We start from the raw sequence: 13,388 nt of genomic DNA, 5'->3' as shown, positions 1-13,388 counted from the left end.
ACGAACAACAACATGGTTTGCGTTGGTAACTATGATGGACACAATTTAAAAACAAAAAGCGACGGCAGCAAAACACTAAGCTGCTATTTCAATGGCCCAACAATATTCCTCGAACTGCTATCGCATACTATGCCGGCCAAGCTCTGTGTCTATACCACTCCTATGGCCAAATCAATTATCAAGAAGTACATAAGTACGTACGTGTATGTTCTTTTAAAAATCTATGCATGCACGTACAAGTGCATATGTATATGTGTGTGTGCCACAACTTCTTATTTTATTATTTATTATTTTCGTTGACAATATTCCAGCTTGAAACGCACTTAAAATTATCAACAATAAACAATTCTCTATGTGTTTTTGATGCCACTACACAACGATAATTTTCGTTGCGTGTTTATACTTGGGTGTTATACGGCTTTCAGTCTATGTATTTATCAGCTGACCATTGCTCAAAAAGTTTTTGTACGCATGATTGATACGACTTGTTCAACATGGGTTTACAAAAAAGTATTACAATCTTGCATAATTGTAAAAAGTAAAATTCCCAACATTGAAGTTTGTCTATTTACTACATGGCGATTACTCAAACAGATTGTACCCACACTCTGCATATTCATTACTAAAAAAAACATAATATAATAAATTCAGAAATTTTTTAATTTCTGCGCAGAAATGACTTATACTTGTAAGAAAACATTTAGCTTGAAACTCCATAGTAGACGCTTGATGTGTCAGCAACGCTTTTTATTTGTTGTTTACATATGGTAGCATAGCGTACGCAAGCATGATTGCAGTCTTCGGTACATCGGGTGACGCTCTTTAAGCTTCAGAACTTCAAGCGCAAAAACTCAACTCGACATTCAACTGGGTCGATTTTAATTTGCTTAAATGAAATACTCATTTAAATTTTATTGACAAACAAATTGAATTGATTGATTTAAATGAATTTATGTGCGCGCAGCCATGAGTAAACCGCGTTGACTGCTATTCCAGTCAACGCCGAGAGAGAAACTCTGAGCAGTTACGTCCAAGTAGCTAAGTACGTTTGTCTACTATCGCATAAAAAATATGACTGCTGGTTTAGCAAAGCCACATGATTTTGTTAGGGTTCACGCCAAAAGATAGAATAAAGGCCAAATCAGCGATGCGAACAAACCCAATAGATCTCAACAAAAATTTGTATGTATGTGTATGTTTACATAAACATATATATGTAGGTATACACATGCATATGTAAATGTCGCTGGGCGCAGCTCGGTCGGCTCAGCAAAGCGTATATTTTCTTCTCAAATCATTTTAAATGTGTGCCTGTTTGCAAGTGCAGCTCAGTTTTGCTGTGCGAAAAATTAAACTTTACTTAAATATTTCAGTCGCGTGCAACAAAGGCAAGATTTCTTACTATAGCTTAAAAGCCAACAGCCACTGACTTTTAGCACATCCATGTGCCTGTTTGTATGCAACACTTGCATTATTTGTCCAATTAGGCATAGTCTTAAGCTTTTGGACTCGAGGTCGGTGGGGCGCACGTACATAAATAGAAACTGCGACAAATCAGAGTCAAATTGTTTTCATTTGCATTAGGTTCGGTTGCGCCATCAGTTCTTATTCCTTTGCCTTGATGTCAGCGAGCAAGTGACTCGCGCTAAATGTTGCCGTTAGCTGAAGCAATAAATTAGCGCAACTGCTTTGCCAATCGTTCAGCACAGGCCCTTCCATATGCACATATGGAATTTTCAAGTTTGATGTTTGTGAATGTTAAAAAAGAGCAAAAAACAAACAAATGATGTACAATATGTAGTGTGGAATTTGTGAAGAGGTGTCCGTGATGAATATCGAATAAGATTTTTTAATTAGCCATTGAGTAAACTTCGGACATTTATGGTTATTCAAGTGATATTTAAAATCAACCAACGGCATTTCTGGCTGGCTTATGGCCAAATGGCCGTTCGCATCTGGCAGGTCGCACTGTCTTCAGCGCCATAATATGTGATAATGAGGCATGGCAAGCAATATCCATTCGTAGCCGGCGTCAAAGAAGAGAGTTGTTTTGTGCTAGGACTAAAACAAAGGTGGACCATCTTACGCCCCGTTCGTCATGAATGAATTTTCAGAGTTTTGTCTGTTTGTTAACAACGTCATTGTCATTGTCGCTATTGTATCATAGTTTATTTATTTATGTATTTGTTCATTTAGTTTCGCGTGTTTCTTCCTTTTAAAGTTCCATTAGTTAAATTTGTAACTTGTATCTGGTGTTTGAACACTAATTTCAAGCTTTAATTTTCACAATAGCATGTTTTACAACTTCACGGTATTTCACTGCTTATTACTCTATTAATGTATGGCAGAAAGCTTGAGACTCTTGTGTAAACATCAGGCCGACCCTGGGCGCAAGTTGCGGTGCCATACGAAACAATCCCGACCAGTTGTGGTGTACCGTTTGATATTGTGAGTGGACCACCGGAGTCACCCTGAAAACATGAGGATATGAGAACGAACGCAAGTAAAATATATTATATATTATTAGAAAAGAAAAGTATTTAGAAAATTGAAATTATGTGTTTATAGTTCGGCAACTACATAGTTGCATGGATCTGAACAAAATATTTTATGGGAAGTAGCAGTGAATAGCGTCAGGGCCGGAAGAGCCGCTTATAATGGTTCAGAGGTTTGTCACTGCACGCCGACGGACGCACGATATATGTACATACATATATTTAGGAAATATTTTATATTTTTGAAAAAAATTATAAATGTTGTTTACTCTTCTATAATATTATTTCCACGAACAAGCTTGATGAATTGTTTCTTGTAACATATCGACAAAATAACAAATTTACCACAAGTACACCTTTAAAATATTAATTTTTGAGAAAAACCACAATACTATTATTTCGAGAGCTACTTACCACACAAGCGCCGTGACCTCTTTCGCCAAGGGCACACAACTCATTGGCTGTTATGCGAAATCCACTTTGCGCACATTCCTTGTTCGATATAGTTTGATAATCTAACATTTGCAATCGTTCTGGCAAGCCGCTCGATCCCGTAGGCGTAAGGGAGCCCCAGCCTGTCAAACGCACTGCCACATTCTCACCGACACGTGCTCGGCTACCCAGCGAAATTATGCTTATTGACGTTCTGGCCAAATTGAATGACGGAGTTACCTTTAACACTGCAATGTCGTTAATAATTAATGAACTCGATGAGAAACCCGGGTGGGAGCGCATAGCTGCAACGCCATGGCGATCGCCACCATAGCGCCATGTCAATGTACCGGCAACTACACTAATCTCATTCGGATTCATCTTCGTGACGCAATGAGCGGCGGTAAGAACGTGCTGAGGGCTGATAATGGAACCGCTACAAAAGTGGTGATACCGACCACGTCGTAGTACCTGCAACGATACCTGGTACGGTACGATTAGTTCTACAGGCCGGCCGCCATTTATACGATTTACAGAGTCAGTGTCCAGCTCATTGGCGGAGTTTTCCAACTCACAGTTAGCAATTTCTTCCGAAGTTAGTATTGTAAAATTGGATTTTTCTATAAAAGAAGCATTGCCCAAGGCAATGAAGATTAATATATTGTACACCGTTAATTTAAGCATGCTGCAAGTGAGTAAGTATGCAATGTGCGAAAGCGAATAAGCAAATTGGGGCATACTAGTAGCTATTTATAAACTTAAGGAAAATTGAAATATCATTATTATTTTCTTAACGATTATGTCGTCTCACAATCTCATATAAATAAAAAACCATGGTATGTGACACAATTGGCTTTTATTTATTTAATTTACTCTTTTATCGAGTTAAACAGTGTGGATTTATTTGCAACTTGTCTTCAGTGCTGGCCATGCGTTCATTCTCCAATTAGTTTATCAGGTACCTGTTTGGTGGAAATTGGCAAAATGTAGTATTTGCCCAGAAAACAGAGCCTACACAGACTCATTTATTTCAATGTCTCATTTGTTTACAAGTAAGTAAGTTACCAAGTTACCATAAACCTTAATACAGTCGTACACGAGCATGCGACGCAGTAGGACATAAATTATGGCTGACGTAAATTCGATGTCATACAGTGCGCGCAATTGGTCATGGAGCTGCTTTAAAGCAGCTAAGTTCTAAGATAGTTTCGAACTACTGTGGAAGCAAGTTAAGAAATATGCCTATTTTGAAGAATCTTCTTAAATGTTCTGACAAATTAAAATTTATGCATTTGTTTAAAATAAATAAATAAGAGCATATATAATGCATAGTTCAATTGGGTTTAGAAAAATGCATTCGATAATTAATAAAGCATAATGTGAACTGCTTAAGCCATTTTCGCCACACAACCCTATAGGCAATGCGATTTTCGAATGACTCGTAAAGCCGTCTTTTGACTCTTCATTTTCCACTGTTTGCCCTTAATATGATAAAAGCTGTATGTGTACACAGCGTGAGTGCGGAGACTCTTGTTAATCCATAGATTTTGTTTTCACATTATTTATAGGTCGCGTGTGCTTGTTACTTAATTGATGACAACAGGTAGGCGCTTCTGCTGTCACAAAACAAATTGCAACATGACAATTTTCTCTTACAATTATATAAATAGCTAGTTGATAATGCTGCTGTTGCCAATAAATATTGTGCAACATGTTAATGCGTTACAAGTGTTGCGCTTACATTTATTTTCAGTACATCATACTCGAAAATTCTGTGCGCCTGCCAAATTTACAATTTGTTCGTCTATCCAGTTAAACAAGCGAAACAAACTTGTATAGACATAGATATGATTTCTCTTACAAAAAGTTTTTCCATACGATAAAATTCCAATTTGTTTGGTAAGATTTGCGGTAAGTAGTGCACCACCAGAATCCCCCTAAATTATGAAATAACTTAATATAATGCTCAATATTTCGAATTCGTACATACATCGCAAGCACCACGTCCCGTGGCGCTGTAAGCGCAAAAATCAGTGCGTGTTATATAAGTAAAGCCAAACCAACGACACTCATGAGATTGGATTGTTTTGAATGCAACAATTTCCATAAATCCCGTTGTTTGGCCCCAACTAATTAGATATGTTTCCAGGCTGTCTTCCACATTACCGCCGGTTCGATAATCCACCGTATCAAAATGCACACCATCAATAGGCAACGGCAAAGTTAGAATAACCAGAGCGATATCATAACCTTGTAGCGGTACAAAAGCCTTGTGCTCAATGACTTGTGCCACGTGGTAACGTTGTGCCGCTTCCAATGTGAACTTTTGTACACCGGCCATCACTCTTAGATGTTTCGTTGGATGTCTTTGAAAGAAGCAGTGCGCTGCGGTCAAGATGACTTGCTCGTGAATGATGCTGCCGCCACATAGATGATGGTACCGCCTACCGAGTTTAACTTGTATGGAGACATGAAAAGGAACTGCAAACGGCAGATATCCGTTCATAGTCCCGTTGGCTTCCCTCAGCTGGTTGACCGCTATTATTTGCAAAAATGATCAGCAGAATTTCTATATTTTATAAATATTATATATATGTATCTATGCTTATGGTGTATATGTTGTACCTTTAAGGAAATTACGATTTTCACTGATTAGTGCTACTAGCAACATTGGCAGTGTGCCTATGGCGAATATAACTAAAGGCTGCATTCCCTTTTGTGTACCCTATTTTTAGACCTTTAAACTCATACTGATTAGCAATAAGCCTAGCTAAAACGATTCAAGTCAAAACATTTATGATAATCGCAATTTTACAGAATTATACAACCACATTGCATCAGCTTACAGGGTACTGCCAACTAATTGTTGCCAGCAATATCAAACAACGTGTACTGCACTGATTATCAACGAATAGCCTGACTTTGTTAAAGGGGGGTTATTTTCTTTTTTAATATATCGCATAACCTATACTAAGATTAAATTATATCCTTTAAAAGGCTGATTTTAAGTTTTAACAAAGTCTCTGCTGGCATTCATTAACTTTTACCACTTTGTATTAGCAAGCAAGCACCGTAACACCACAAAGCGACGGGCAACCTCAAGCATTGTGCGAAGGATTAGCTGTTTGTTGACAACATAAAGACTTGAGCAAACAAATGAGTTGCTGAAAGCCTACCAACAAGTTCACGCCACATCTGTGTGGTACATATGTAAGTATGTATGTGCATGCACAAAGCTATGCAGTTCGAAGAATATAAACACAAAAGCGGTAAGCCGGAACGTACAAGAGAAATCAACGCTGTGAATGTGTGTGTGCCTCTTTGTAGCTACGGTTAATAATTTTTTATATGCATGAATTTAGTGTATAATACATACATACATATATACGGCCCAGTTACATATCTAGGATTAACGGATATGTCAACTTATGATTAAACGCCTTAAAGGTTTATAGTTAAAGTATAAAATACACAGTGGACATTTAATAAAGACGCGAGCTATGTATATATACTTATATATATATATGCACACATATGCATCCTTTGGTCAGCGTTTGATATTATGTATTATTTTTTGGAAACATGAGAAATATTCATGTTAAACAAGAAAAAACGTTAAACGAAGCTAAAATACCCTTCACAAAGGTTCCTTACAAGCACTTGATTCCGATTGTTCAGTTTCTTCTTCCTTCTAGGTGTTACAAACTTCGTGGCAACTTAATATACCCTGTTCAGCGTATAATGACTACCCTGAAGTAACATTGACGAGATTTAACATTTTAATGCGTGAAATAGTGATTGAAATTATACTTAACACCCAATTAACTTACCGTTTAAAGCAATTTTGGCATCAAACCGTCTTGTGTTCAAAAACAGAGTTGCCTAATTTCATTAAGATATCTAGTAGGTGTATTGACCGATTTTACTAACCTTCTTTAGTATCAATTATAAAAAATAATAGCAAATAATTTTCATCCCGCTCTTACTTTGTTTCAGTACATCCACATACACTTTGCAACGGCTCTACATGTAATTTGTGCAGAGCAATGAGCAGAGGTGAGTAGTAGGTGTGAAGTATTTCCGACATGAGTCAATTTAGCTTATTTACGATCGTGTAGACAGATTTGTGTAATGTCTTCACAGAAAGCTGGTTTACACATAGGACTTGCTCTGCAGCAGCATTTCGTTTGTATGTGTATCATCAGCAACAATTTTTGATGCATATGCAAATTAGTTGAATTTCATTAAATCACTGTTGTTAATACATACGAATACGTGTGGTCCAATTAAGTGGGAAATCATTAAGAATCATGACACTGACCTGTGGCGCGTAGCGAACGAATGAGTAAACAAACAAAACGAAAACTTTTGCAATACAAATTCATTCTAAATAAAGCCATTGAGCCTTTCCTTATCTCTGTCTGCGCCTGCTCCAGTGATATCATGTCTTGGCATACGCCGACAGCGGGATGCAACATCCGACCCGTCAATAAGAGTATAATCAACTGGACGGGTGGGCAGGCCATACTAACAATTAACACAACAGTGCAGAGATCAAGACCCATTCTCAGTATGGGCAAACGAACTTAAGAAAAGGTGGTAGTAAAGCTTAAAAACCAACAAAGGTGTGCATAATTAATTCGATTAAATACACGCAAACTCAACGCAAACGTTCCTAAAGCTCACTATAAAACAGTAGCAATAATTGGATTATTCAATTTGAGTAGCAATCGCAATTCTCTAGAAGAAACACAATAAGAATGATTCATTAACAAGTGTAGCTAATGTTGTATGCAGCAGGGGCACTCATCAAGCCCACGCAAGATTTCACGAAAGAGCCATCGCGAAAAGCAGTGCAGTGCGAGGTAGAAGAGGCAGAAGAGGACATTTAGTATTCAATAACATTCTCCCAATTCCTCCTCCTCCTCACAATTGATCACTGAGTAAAGTATGCTGAACCTATCTGTTGACTTCGGTGGTATCCTTTGGTGGCAAAACAAAAATGAATGAATCAGTCATCTACGCAAATGGCTGCGAACTAAGTTAGTTGGTGATTTATATAATCGACACTCCTGGCTTCGCTTGGCTTGGCAGCAAACTGTTTGTTCGGCTCACTTCAAGTCTGAAATTACAATATTTAAATTTTTTCACAGATAAAAACTGTCATGTTGCTGAATTGGCCAACAGAGAACAGACCGAATCCATGTCCAAAACCATTGCCACCGACATTGCAGCGATCTGTGTGAATGCATTTGCAAAAAAACATACTATTGGAGTATTGGGCGCGTGAGTTGATAGGGCAACGAAAATTTTCATGATAGGAGATACGAGTAGGTGTTATTCCTCAGAATTTTTGCAATTGAAATACCACACGAAATTGATCAATTTGCAGAATTAAACTCCCATTGAATATACATACATATGTACAATATGTCCTCACAATGTGTGGCGAACATCCTTACATATATTATATAATAATTTCATTTTAAATGCCACATAAAATCAAGCGAATTCTGACTATAGCTAAATTTTTACGGAAATATCAGTTACTAACTGAAACTGTAAAATACGTACATACGAGTATATTATTGAAATTCGGATAACTCATATACGAATTTCCAACTTATGGTTGACTTTATATCGTTTAATCGGTCAACATGTGAGTTATCTTAATGAAATTTAACAGAAATACTATGCGATGATATCATAATTGAATAAAATAGGATCAATACTATCCCAAGCCTTTATGGTGTATCTTGAAAAAATTAACTGAACGAAAAAATGACGAAAATGTTTAAAATGGGTGCACGAATCACATCATCATCCCGTGCACAACATAAATATAATAATCAGTATATGAATTATCTTCATAAAATTCCGTGAAAATATGTTTTTGAGTGTTGACAAAAGTCGATGCAATCAGTCCAGACCTTCCTCTAGATTTAGTATACCCGAAATAATGATTTACGACTTTACACCTCACTTTGTACCATTTATGTTGTCATAATGTGTGATATTTTACTGCAATAAAGATAATACAGGTTGGTTGAAAAGTATTGGCGCTCGAAATGAAAAAATACAGTTTTTGTTAAGAAATATATTTTTTTATTCAATATAATCTGCCTTAACTTCAATATGCTTTTTTCAATGATCCTCCAATAATTTTATGCCATACCTATGATATTGTACTTTCCGGAAGCTTGGCAAAATACCCATCTATGGTTTTAATAGCTTTTTCATTCGACGAAAAACGCTTTCCACAAAGGAATTGTTTCAGGTTTCTGAAGACAAAATAGTCGCTGGGAGCTAAATCTGGGAAATACGGTGGATGCTCAAGCAATTCGTACTTTAAATCGTTGTATTTAGTCATTGTTACAACAGCTTTGTGAGCAGGTGCATTGTCTTAATGAAAAATTATTTTTTGTGCTGTAAACCAGATCTTTTCTCACGAATTTTTTCATCCAGCTAATCTAAATGGCTGCAATAGTTTTCAGAGTTAATTGTTTTACTTTTCTGCTTCAAATCGAACAGCAAAATTCCTTTTGCATCCCAAAAAAACTGATGACATAACCTTCTTTGCTGATCGTTGTGACTTCATCTGCTTTGGAGCTGAACAACCAGCTTCACTCCACTGTAAACGTTCTTTATTTCAATTTTTTGTCGAATTGTTAACGTATGCGGCACTAACAAACCAAACAGCTTTCTCCTATGTAATTCTGCATTTAAAATATGAAGTACTCGTTCCTCTGAAATGCCTATGGCAGTAGCAATTTCACGCTTAGTCCAACTTGCATCTTAACTAAAAATATTATGAGCTTGCTCAATGATTTCTGGTGTGTTTGCGGTCGTCGTCAAACCTAATACGACCACATTTAAATTCACCAGCCCAAAATTCGACGGTGCGTTTGGAAGGTGAGGACTCCTGATACACTTCAAAAAATTGTTCATAAATTTCTGTTGCTTTTAAACCTTTCAAAACAAAAAATCCAATCACTACGCGATATTAAATTTTTTCCATATTAAAAAAATACTCTGACACGTCAACTTTAAATGGTTTGTAAACAAAGAATTGATTGACAGAATGACTTGTAACTTTGCATGTTTTCTCATGACAGATGTACCAACTAGAGAAAAAAAAAATTGAGCTAGTAGTGCTCTTTCTTGGTGAGATCAACCAACTTTTCAACCAACCTGTATATTTTAAAGCATAATAAAGCTGACTATGGTCTTCGGTCTTAACCTCATAAAACTAAGTTAATAGTTTCCAATCCTCTGGTTGACTTTTTCCTTATATACTCAACATATTAAATTTAGAACGTTTGGTTGATTTTATTACATACTTATATGTAAATCTCATTTGTGTTAATTAAAATAAGTTCATGGTAGTAGTAATGAAACTAAGTGAGTCGGTGACCTATAGTATGAGTTAATAAGATGCCAAATATGGTCGTAACTCACACAGGTGTCGTCGCATGATGAATGTTGAATGAGAGCATCAAATTCGCGGTTACAACCGAATATAGCCCCTCCGTTTTTGAATACATATATCAAATTTATCTTGGTTATTACAATTTGTAATTTATAATGTTTGTCAAATACAGTTTAGAGTTTTTGGCTTTATCATGCAGCAGATTGTCATGGCATTTATTCCAAAATGAATAATTTCTATAAATTTAGTACAAAACTTAATTCAGAAATTTAAATAAACCGTTTCAAAACGTAATGTGTAGTGTACTGTAATGTAACATCCGGTCACTATATGAAGTGTACAAACTCAATTTAATAAATTGTTTACAATTATTTTGTAAATAATTTTCCACCAAATATTGGAAAACTGAAAAAGTTTCGAAAGGCAAAGTTGTGAATTGTTGTGTGATAAAATCGTATACTTAACATACACGTATATGATGATATGGCAGTATTTATGTGCGATGTGCGGGTGCAAAAACCCATTGAATACATAATGTACAATGTGGAAGAAGTTCTTACTGTTTGTTATTGAAAGGCGCTGTTGGCCAGCACCCAGCTTGATATCGCACACAACATGTGGTCCGTCGCAGTTTAAAGGCCACAACACTTAACTATAACTCTGCTCCAACACGTTCAGTATGATTGCAACAGTTGCCTGTTTTTTAACGCTGTTGGAATCTCCATATCCAATCGCAAAGGCCATGCCTTTTGTTGTTGCCGCCGCGGAGTGTCATCTCAAATGTTAGTATTTGTTTATAACACAAGTATATGTACGTAGATTTCTTTAACCTTTCACATCTTTTACTTACCTATGCATTTATATAATTTATATGTGCCATACATACATATATGTATGTATAGTGTAAATTAAGTCAACTGCGATCTTCAAAGCTCGAAATGGTTAAATAAAACAATGTTAATTAATTTATTATGTCCTAGCTTTGGTTTATTACTTAAATACATATAGTAAATACCCTTAAGATGATTGAAAATGCTGCACTCACTACAAGCTCAGTTTAGACTTTTTTACTAGTAAGCACTATTGGTCTAACTTAGTTACAGGGAAAATTCAAAATAACACTGTGGCATGTCCTCAATGCAGATTATGTGTATAATTTAGAAATAGGCAAACTAGACAGTTATTAACGAATGTAGGCTATATATATGATTTACACCAGGTTGCTTGGATCTGTTGGAAAATTTATGTATTTTCACTCGCTTGTATTGAAATTTTTGACAGTTAATATCAAAAAGAGTCCATACTCTCTAAAAAAATAGCTGTTAGCCGTTAATAAGATTCTGTCGTTTAGCAGTCACACAACCAACTTTAACTTTTAAAAAACAGATATCGGTGATATTAATAACGCTAAAAGCCCTGAAATATGCCAAACCTTTAACAAAATGAACTCATAAAATTCTTTTATTTTCCTATTTCACATATACAAATTAAAACTTATGTAAATTCGTTACCGCCTACTGCTCGCGATTAAAAATTAACAAAGGTTACCTACTAGGTGCCTTGGAAATTTCAGTATATAAACGTTATATGAATTTGACAAGTGACACTACATCGGAACTAGCATTCTAAAAACCACAGAGAAATGAGAACAGAGATAATAACCATTTTATTTATATACTGCTTACTGGGAACTGGCTTCACTAGTCCAAGGCGCTCCAATAGAACCATTATAGATCGTAAGTACAATACAATACTTTTTAAAGGGTTTGTGAGCACAGTGTAATGCATACATATATGAATGTATAAACACAATTTTTTCAATCATTAACCATAAAGTTGATGATTACTTCGCAACACATGATTTCGATTCACAAGAGCGTGTAGTTGGCGGTGCCGCAGTACCCGAAGGCGAGTACATTCCTTATCAGGTATCCATGCAGTATAGGACACGAAGTGGCAAAGATAGACACTTTTGTGGCGGATCCATAATTGCTGCCAATCGCATACTAACCGCAGCCCATTGTGTCAATGGTCAGGATGCAAAGCGAATCTCAGTTGTGGCAGGTATACGTGATCTTAATGACAGCACTGGAATTCGTTCACAGGTCTTGTCCTACGAAATCCATGAGAACTATGAAGAATTGGTTACCAGTGATATAGCCATCTTAAAAATCGAGCCAGCATTTGTGTTGGATGGCGCCAAAGTGAAACAAGTGGATGTGAGTGGTAGTGACAAAATCGATGGTGGTCAGGCTGTAACCCTCTCTGGCTGGGGTGCTATGTGGCATGTGGGCCAAGGTCCATTGGCGGTTTACCCGACATTGCTGCAACGAATGTCCTATAAAACAATCAGCAACGAACAATGCAAAAAAGTTATGACACAGTTAACCGATACGGAGATCTGCGCATTGGAGCGCTTCGGCAAAGGAGCATGTAATGTATGAATAAGTTTAATACTGAATTTGAGCAGTGATAATTCTTAATTGCTAAATGCGTGTAAATCAAATTTTCAGGGTGATTCAGGTGGTCCCCTGGTTATGGATAATGGTGGAAGCTTGAAACAGGTTGGAGTCGTTTCCTATGGCACTGCATTATGTGCCTCCAATAGTCCCGATGTTTACACACGCGTATCCATCTTCGACGACTGGATCAAAGCGCGCTTAGCTTAAGAAAAAATCACCCATATACCTATGTATGTACAAGTATTGCGTAATTTGCGAGAGCAGCGTTTGATATGACATTGTAATAAGAATTTAATTAATGTAAACGACAATTATAAGGCTTAAATTGGTCTCGTCTTTAATTGCACAGTAAAATGGTGGCAAATTAAAAAAAAAAAATTTACAAACTCTTTCATTTATCACGCACAATGTTGTTGGTTATGTATAGCTGCAAATCTGTAAGGTTTGTAATCTTGCAATGGCTGCTGTTTTCACTACAGGGTGTATCTACCTATGCAAATAAACACACACGCACATTTTTGCAAATGTGTTTAATTATGTATTAACTTATATTTTCAACTAAATTTCTTG

The 13,388-nt window shown here is 36.4% G+C and overlaps 3 protein-coding genes across 4 annotated transcripts; 1 reads left to right on the top strand and 2 right to left on the bottom strand.

The window, feature by feature from the left end:
• Positions 1-208: 208 nt before the first annotated feature.
• Positions 209-3,634, bottom strand: LOC118682012 (chymotrypsin-1). The gene is made up of 2 exons (XM_036368685.2): positions 2,910-3,634; positions 209-2,471 (listed from the first exon to the last, which is right to left on the bottom strand). Exons 1-2 carry the CDS (start codon positions 3,609-3,611, stop codon positions 2,307-2,309), a joined length of 867 nt encoding a protein of 288 aa, XP_036224578.2. The 5' UTR covers positions 3,612-3,634; the 3' UTR covers positions 209-2,306.
• A 132-nt stretch (positions 3,635-3,766) lies between these two features.
• Positions 3,767-5,677, bottom strand: LOC118682011 (serine protease 55-like). 2 transcript variants are annotated; one of them, XM_070111969.1, is made up of 4 exons: positions 5,553-5,677; positions 4,918-5,465; positions 4,669-4,864; positions 3,767-3,889 (listed from the first exon to the last, which is right to left on the bottom strand). In XM_070111969.1, exons 1-3 carry the CDS (start codon positions 5,635-5,637, stop codon positions 4,685-4,687), a joined length of 813 nt encoding a protein of 270 aa, XP_069968070.1. In that variant the 5' UTR covers positions 5,638-5,677; the 3' UTR covers positions 3,767-3,889; positions 4,669-4,684. The 2 variants fall into 2 exon arrangements, with proteins under 2 accessions (XP_069968070.1, XP_036224577.1); XM_036368684.2 differs by having other exon boundaries at positions 3,767-4,864.
• Positions 5,678-11,823: 6,146 nt separating this feature from the next.
• On the top strand, positions 11,824-13,172 carry LOC106621177 (chymotrypsin-2). The gene is made up of 3 exons (XM_014239918.3): positions 11,824-12,092; positions 12,193-12,794; positions 12,870-13,172. Exons 1-3 carry the CDS (start codon positions 11,999-12,001, stop codon positions 13,023-13,025), a joined length of 852 nt encoding a protein of 283 aa, XP_014095393.2. The 5' UTR covers positions 11,824-11,998; the 3' UTR covers positions 13,026-13,172.
• The last annotated feature ends 216 nt before the right edge of the window (positions 13,173-13,388 follow it).

Source organism: Bactrocera oleae, chromosome 2 (assembly GCF_042242935.1).
Source record: "Bactrocera oleae isolate idBacOlea1 chromosome 2, idBacOlea1, whole genome shotgun sequence".
NCBI classification, from domain to species: Eukaryota; Metazoa; Arthropoda; class Insecta; order Diptera; family Tephritidae; genus Bactrocera; species Bactrocera oleae.
Note: the sequence above shows the minus strand (reverse complement) of the source record. Positions and strands in the feature narration are given on the sequence as shown.

What these genes read in the sequence shown, in the direction of transcription:
- LOC106621177 (XM_014239918.3), top strand. Translation starts at nt 11,999, where the DNA reads ATGAGAACAGAGATAATAACCATTTTATTTATATACTGCTTACTGGGA. An exon ending in CAATAGAACCATTATAGATC is followed by an intron (nt 12,093 to 12,192) that starts GTAAGTACAATA and finishes TTAACCATAAAG; the next exon opens with TTGATGATTACTTCGCAACA. An exon ending in TCGGCAAAGGAGCATGTAAT is followed by an intron (nt 12,795 to 12,869) that starts GTATGAATAAGT and finishes TCAAATTTTCAG; the next exon opens with GGTGATTCAGGTGGTCCCCT.
- LOC118682011 (XM_036368684.2), bottom strand. Translation starts at nt 5,637, where the DNA reads ATGCAGCCTTTAGTTATATTCGCCATAGGCACACTGCCAATGTTGCTA. An exon ending in AAATCGTAATTTCCTTAAAG is followed by an intron (nt 5,466 to 5,552) that starts GTACAACATATA and finishes TGCAAATAATAG; the next exon opens with CGGTCAACCAGCTGAGGGAA. An exon ending in CGGGACGTGGTGCTTGCGAT is followed by an intron (nt 4,865 to 4,917) that starts GTATGTACGAAT and finishes TTCATAATTTAG; the next exon opens with GGGGATTCTGGTGGTGCACT.
- LOC118682012 (XM_036368685.2), bottom strand. Translation starts at nt 3,611, where the DNA reads ATGCTTAAATTAACGGTGTACAATATATTAATCTTCATTGCCTTGGGC. An exon ending in GAGGTCACGGCGCTTGTGTG is followed by an intron (nt 2,472 to 2,909) that starts GTAAGTAGCTCT and finishes TCATGTTTTCAG; the next exon opens with GGTGACTCCGGTGGTCCACT.